General features: G+C 39.9%; 1 protein-coding gene across 1 annotated transcript in view; it reads left to right on the forward strand.

The window, feature by feature from the left end:
- The first annotated feature begins 2,322 nt into the window (after positions 1-2,322).
- Positions 2,323-7,725, forward strand: part of maf1b (MAF1 homolog, negative regulator of RNA polymerase III b) — a 14,792-nt gene continuing 9,389 nt past the window's right edge. Inside the window, exons 1-2 of the mRNA XM_046851705.1 lie at positions 2,323-2,872; positions 4,627-4,711. Coding sequence (XP_046707661.1) covers positions 4,629-4,711 — 83 coding nt within the window. The 5' untranslated portion in view covers positions 2,323-2,872; positions 4,627-4,628. The remainder of the gene's footprint in view (positions 2,873-4,626; positions 4,712-7,725) is intronic.

Below are 7,725 nucleotides of genomic sequence, written 5' to 3' on the forward strand. Positions count from 1 at the left end.
ATTTTTAAGCCTAGAAAAACAAGACACCACATTTAAAGTCCATTGTATATGGATGAATGAAAATCTATACAATATTTAATCACTACAGTCGTGTTTGTTAGTATTGGAACACTAAAAGTCATCCAAATTCATATTCGAAAAACCACAAGATATCACATTGCTAGCATTCCTGTGCTATTTCTATTTATTGTTTTCTCGCTATACACACTGCTTTTACATTTCGCAGAATTCTGTATTCACCATCACACCCTAAAACCCTTCAACTGATCCGTTACCATAACAACGGAGTCTTTGCCAACCAGCGATTGCACAATCCTCGCGATTTTTTACAATTACGTACGTACGAATCTATTGTTGTTAATGTTGAAGTGGAAGAACGAGCTGGTTGGTATTTCATCACATTTTATACCTGGTGTTTTAATTCATTTAAGGATTGAGTGGATCTGCTACTGTATGTTGGCTATGTTGGTGTTCTTGGGGTTTAAAACACATTATACACTATATTTTTACATGCCAACTTGTTTTGTAGGTGTTACGTTTGTAAAAAGATCTTTTTTTTCAGGTCTAAACTCCCCGGTCAAATTCATCCGCCTCAGCAGACGACTTTATTTGTCTGCTATGCATCACAATGGAGTGATGTGATCTCTTGGCCTATCCCAGTTTGTGAGACACAGGATTGGGTGTGGTAGCTTAGTGGTTACGCCATTGGATTTTGGATCTGATGGATGTGAGTCCAAATCTCAGACTCAACAAGCTGGGGGTCCTACGCAAATCCTTCAAAGATAAATCACTCTGGATAATGTTGTCTGCCAAGTGCAATAAAAGTAAATGTATGTGATAGTGTATACATGTATACGTTGGCTGAAGATTGCTGAATGCTTGACACTCTGTTCCATGTCAGTGTTATTTGTATCTATTCATAAAACTGATGTTAGACAAAAATAAAAACCAAGGTGTGGCTGTATGTTTTATTGAACTTGACCTTGGAAAATTTTGAGATTCAGACTATAGGAATAAATATGTGTGTGTAGATTCATATACTTACATGTTTATAGTCAAAGCTATAAAGTAATAAAATCACATTATATTATTTATTTTTGTGGAAAAAAACACACACAATCATCATAATTGTAATACATCATTGCAAAAATAATGTGATGTGAATAAACAGGACCAACAGGACTTGATGTAATGGATCTCACACACACACACACACTACAGCTGTAGAACCAAATATACACCATAGGAACCATTTCTAAGCATGGAAGTACTTAAATTTACGTTATATTTCACATATAACGACATTTATAGCCGTCTAAAGATAATTAAAGATAATTTCATGTTGTACGATTGTTTTTCTTTTTTTTTTTTTTTTTAGGTCAGGATTATCAGACCTAAGAATAAATGTGTGTAGGTTCATATTCTTACATCTCTAGAATTATAAAATCCTAATATATTAAAAACAAACAAAAACCCCACCACAATCCAGGTATCCATCATAATCACCATCAATTTTGCATAGGGTTTGGGGTCCGTATATACAAGGATGAGGGTGATCAATGTACAGATTGTGCAGTAGGTAATAATATATGGTATATATAGTAATATACAATATATAAGATTGTGATAGATGGACGCAGAAGAAAAAAATGACAAAATGATGACAAATGACATGATATAGATATGTACAAGTATGAACGTATGATAATGTATTTTACAGAACAAATATACAGTAGTGCAATGATAGCATTGCACTACTGTATATTTGTTCTGTAAATACATTATACATGTACAATAGATATAATAGAACCCTGGTGCTACAGAAAAAACAACACAGCGCTACATAACAGAACACCGAGCTAAGACTAAAGCTCATTGCTAATGCAAATAATGTGGGATTTGATAATCAAACAATAATCAATCAAACAAACAAAAAACTAAATAAAGAATAATAGTAAAATAAAAATCTAAATTATATATGGAAATGCGAAAGCTTGGGGTTTATAATCCAGGGTTTATAGCGTACTGTACTATTGAACCATGAACTGTGATTATAATACGCATATTGTGCAATCATATACGCAGAATATATTTATATTCATATTCATACGTCATAAGAATATGCAAATAAACCAGCGAACAAGGTAAAAAGAAAACGATCAAGGAGATGGGCCTTGAATTATAAATTCATTTGCATACGTTTCATTTCTGGCCAATTAAACGACAGAAAGGTTTAAACGACATTACTAAGAGCCAATCAGATGTCGCGTTTGGGAAGTGGGTGGGATCTAAGAGGGGTTATTTAGAGTGAAGGTGTGGAAATGTTCACCCATACCAGAGAGAACAGCAGAGACGGAGAGAGAAGGCAGGAATAGTGTGTGTTTTTATGTGAAAAATAGAAAGCAGAATTTGCAGTATTGTTGGTCAGGTCGCGTTGAGAAGCGACTCTGATCATTTTTGGTTGTTTTTATCGCTGTAATTCGGAGGAAACAGGAAAACCACCGGTGGGGGATGAGGCTGCAGTCGGAGTCGAGACTGTTTGTGGATTTGATGCCGCTTTTCTCGGAACAAAGCTGCAGTTTTTTAACGGGGGTTTTCATAAAAACGCACTTGGAAAGTAGAATATGTCCGTTTCGACCGTCACTTTGTGAAAAACACTGAATTTCTTTCCACGTTTTCTGTTTTATTTGTTGTTGAGTTGTAACCGACCTGTGCGACATTGTTACCGCTTTCTCCCTCAGTGCGCTAGATAACAACACTGTAACCCCCAAAAGCTCAAACACATCGACATCAACATCAAATCTTCATCATTTACAGCTTTTTTTAAGAGAGAAAAAAAACATCCAAAACTATTTGGACGGAACATTTCAAGGTGAGCACCGTTATTATGTACGACATTATTTTATTTGTTCTAAAAAAAAAATATACATTTTTATACAAAAGAAAAACGTTTTTGAATCTCTAAACCCATTATATCGAAATGAATTTCATTTTTCCTTTTATAGCTTGTTTTTTCTTCATTTTTAAAACCAGGAAGCTATACCAAGGGCTGTGTCTCAAATTGTGTACGCAGCCTAGGGCACTAGTTAGGCAGCAGGAGCCATTAAGTGTGTTCCCTTTGTAGTGCGCTGAAGTAGGGAGTAAGGCGAGGTTTGGGGGACGGCCTTGTTTATAGAGGAGGAAGAGCGGGTGGGAGACTCGGATCGATCAAATAATCAATAATTGAAATGATGAATCGTATAAATAATTAATAAACAAAGCATGATTTTAGGGTTTGGGTGAAGCAAACGTGGGGCGTTGTATATTAATATTGAAGGCATCCAAACTATGAAAACACGGTAGGAATTGTGTAGTAAACAAAGTGTTTAAAAAAAAAAAAATTAATATTTTCAATTTTTCAAAGTAGACCCTTTACACTCATGACCGCTTTGTACCCTCTTGGTATTTCAGCCTCATGAGGTATCACCTGGAACGTTTTTCCGACAATCTCAATGAGTTTCTAGAGATGTTGAGTGCTTGTTTGCTGCTTTTCCTTCACTCTCCAGTCCAACTCATTCCAAACCTTCTCAAGTGTTTCATTTAGATTAATGTGGATACCAGGTGATCTGATGCACCACTGGATCATCTCCCTCTTGGACAAATAGTTCTTACATAACCTAGAAGTGTTCTATTTATAGTCCTAGTAAGTCCAAACCTGATGGGATGGCATCTGGTTAAGTGTGCTCTCCATTTGTATTCAATTGCCAACCGTGTCCAAAAGCTCCAGCACACTTGCTCCTTATTAATGGTTCATATTAAGGAACCACACATTCAGGAAGTGTCCCTTCACCGTCTCTATGACTAACAAAGACGCTGTGGTTAGACCTGAAAAATCAATATGGACTCCTCAGACTAATGGATAGTGTTCTACTGATCTAATTCCCGTTCCTTGTGTTTCTCAGCCTAAGCTAATCTCTTCTGAATGTTGTTCTTCCGAAGTAATGCTTTAATTCTAATCATTATCCGCTGCAGCAGAGGTAGCTCTGTCTGCTTTTCCCTGTGACGGTCCTCATGAGAGCCTGGTTCATCCATAATATGGATTTGTGCAGTAGTTGTAGTAGATCTATTGACTCGTTCTTTTGCAGAAGATAAGCGACGGTCAACGGCATGTCAAGAAGACCAGAGAGGTCACTGAATGTTTGCAGAAGCACACGTGTGAACTGAAATCCGCTCCAGGCGACTAGCTTAAGCCTGTCAAAGTGAAAGGGAGCTACTTCAGATGATCGAAAATCTATAAAATGTGTTAGTTTAGTGCATAATTCCTTACACGAGCTTTCATAATCTTCAGTATTAATGTGCAGTGTTGAAAGTAATCAAGAACAAACACCACACTTGTGTGCACTTGTTATTCACGTGTGTGTGTCTATGCATGCAGTCATTTGGATGCATATTTATAAAAAAATCGATGCGACACGAATGTGAGTTTGTGTGAAATACAAATTGAAAGTGTTTATTAAACCTGATATGTTTATAGTGTAGTGTTTAATGCTGCAGGTGTTCCCCCGTGGCACCTCCCAGGCCGTCACGTGCACGAGCGTGGCCTCACGCGTTGTCTGCTCCCTCATTTTTGTTTTGTTTTGTTTTTAGCGATGAAGCTGTTGGAGAACTCGAGCTTTGAAGCGCTCAGCTCTCGGCTGTGTGTGGAAACCGGAGACTCGCACATCCTCGGCAGGTATTCGCGTCCTCATGCTTCTCGGTTCGTCTCCAGTGTTTGCAGGACGTGCGCACACGCGCACAGACGCACATATTACGGATGTGTGCAGGCCGCATGCAAGCGAACGCCTGTGAACATTTTGTTCCGCACACACACACCCGTTAAAACACGCCCCCTCTGCTTCACTTCCTGTTGTTTATAAGGTGTTGTTGAAGATCAGTGTTGATTCTCTCTCGCACACACACATTACGGTGGTTATCCCCAGGGTTTCCGCAGGGTCTCGCACGAGTCGAATTTAAATTTAATTTGAGGCCTTAAAAGTTTCACTTCAGCGTTCTAAGTTTGAAATAATTAAAAGGAGGTCTTTATTTATTACGTCCCTGTAACGCTGAGTCTGATGCTCATCAAAATGCTTAAAAATTAATTCGTTTCCATAGTTTTCCAATATAATACGCTATTTTACGACTGCAAATGAGCCCAACAGCCAATCAGCTTTCTGTTATTGGAGCGGACCTCTCTCTCTCTCTCTCTCTCTCTCTCGGACTGTACCACTGACTAAAAAGGATTTTTTCAGCTATAGGGAAGTGCAAGTTTAGTGAAAATAAAAATTTAGGCGCAGTCATGAACACAATTGTTTTTTGTTTTTGTTCTTTCTTTAAAAGGTGTGGTTTATGGCTTAAATTTCATCCTTAATGGTTTTAAAAAGTTCTTAAAATTTGACTGAAACCTGCAGAAACCCCCAGCCAGTGTGATTTAAAATCATCTCCATTGTACAACAGTGTAAGGGCCCGGTAGGGGACACTCGAGGAACTCTTTCGATCGGAAGTCCGACAGCATGTCCACTTGCCTACAAATTCAACCTCGATCCTCCCTGAGGAATCACGCATGTAAAGATGCTCCAGTCATCTAACCAGCAAGACGTGTTTTGTATGTTGATGAGAATCAACTGATTGTTCTGAAAACACTACACTATTGGGACACCTGACTGTGACTTTGCAAATGTCTTGGCATGCCGGTGCTCCTGCACACAGAGTAGAAGATCTCCTGCTATAGAGCTCCAAACTGTTTAATAACTAATAGGAAAAAGTGTTCCAGTACTAAAAGAAGCCTCTTATCATATGTTATGGATTTGATGACCTTGTCTGTTTTGTCTCTTAATAAACAATTATTGAATATCTTTGGGATGAATCTGAACGCTGGCTGCACCCCCAGGCCTCCTCAACACCCAGGTCCCTGAATGAGTACTATCTCCACAAACTCTAGAGGAACATCCTTTTTTAATGGTATTTAAAATGTTTAATGGTTATTTCCCCCCGTCGTAGTTTGCTCATATAAACCGGTCTGTTGTGTCAAAGCTCGCAACTGGAAACGAGTGCAACATCTCAACAATGTCATGCTGTGAAAGAGTTCAGGACGAGCTTGCCTGCTGAGAATAGGGTCTCTTTTATTTATTTATTAATTGTATCAGCTTTGCATTTATATCATGGTGTCATTTTGTGTAGTTGATATCTATCAACCTACATGTATATGTATATTTGAAGACCCTCTGAAACCCAGCTGAAGAAGCAGCTCGTCTGGAGCGCAGCGTGAACTTTCTTGCACGAGTCGTCACTTCTTAACACCTGTGGTGAGCGGATGATGCACCGCATCTGTCTCTTTTTGAGACAGAACTGTTGCTTTCACCGAAAGGCCGATCTGTTTTTGTGCAAACCATTGTGTGCGCGCGCGCGCGCGCGTGCGTGCGTGCGCGCGTGCGTGCGTGCGTGCGTGCGTGCGTGCGTGCGTGCGTGCGTGCGTGCGTGTGTGTGTGAGATCAATCCCTCAGGCGTGCACTGGCGATGCAAAATGCGGTATCGTGTAACATTTGCATCCGAAAGTGCGGCACATCCTGCATTTACCACACACACACACGGCTTTGTTCCATACGTTCTGCCAAGTTTTGCGACGTGACCTTCTTCCTGAATTATTGCTTAATAAGCATTATGATACGCAGAGCAGTAAACACACTGCTTAAATTGTCTGGATGCTCAGATTGGAGCGCGTCTTCTGCTTCCTGCTGCGTTCTGACCAGCTTCTGACGCTGCAGCATGTCGGATATTCAACACTGAAACCTCAGCGTTTGGATCTCGGATGTCTGTATTGCTGATCGAGACCCATTTTAAAGCGAAGATCAGGATTTCAAAATGCTTCCTTGCTCTGAGCATAGACCAGAAATCCCTTTACTCCAAACTCAATTACAGAGGAAGTCTAGGAATTCTGTTACAATATGGGATTGTGTATGTGTAGCGGGAGTCTTAAGGTTTTTTTTTTTTTTTGTGTGTGTGGAGTCCAAATGGGACATTTGTCTTCAACAGAACACATGTGATCAGACTCCCTCACCCCCACACTCGCACATGGAGGTGGAAGCTTAATGGTTTAGGGGTGTTTTGGAGCAGGGAAGGTTCTGGAAAGTGCTAGGTAATCCTGATACTTCGACACCATGAGGTTCCGTGTGGACTCATTGGAACCGACTTCACCGTACAAGATGACGTGCCGTTATTTAGAGAGCAGTGGTCTGGAGTGATTTCAATCATGGAACGACCTGCCCAGTCACCGCACCTAAATCCTGTTAAACTGCTCTGAGAGGAACCAGAAACCTCCAACTAGTGAAGAGTTTCACAAGAGACACAGCAGAGTGTTTCAGCTGAGATTTGGAGGAAGGAACAGTGAGTGTAATGCTGTTCATGCTAAAGGAGGATTTTTCAGTGGAAATAGTCTTACTGGGAGAGACACACACACACACACACACACACACGTTCTTCTATAAATATCCAGACTGATTATTCAGGACCAGTTTTGACACCGAACAAGTAAATTGTAAGGTTGAGACGGAGGTGCTGGATGTTTTAGAGCCTCATGAACTTTCCAATGCTTGAGCAATAGACTAAAAAGGAGTTCCAGTCCCACTGCACTCGGATCCTCGAAAATAAACTGGAAACATTGGCATAATGGCAAACCCTTTCGCTTGTGTAACTGTGTTCTAACTAGATTTT

The sequence above is a fragment of the Silurus meridionalis genome, chromosome 6, assembly GCF_014805685.1.
Source record: "Silurus meridionalis isolate SWU-2019-XX chromosome 6, ASM1480568v1, whole genome shotgun sequence".
NCBI lineage: Eukaryota > Metazoa > Chordata > Actinopteri > Siluriformes > Siluridae > Silurus > Silurus meridionalis.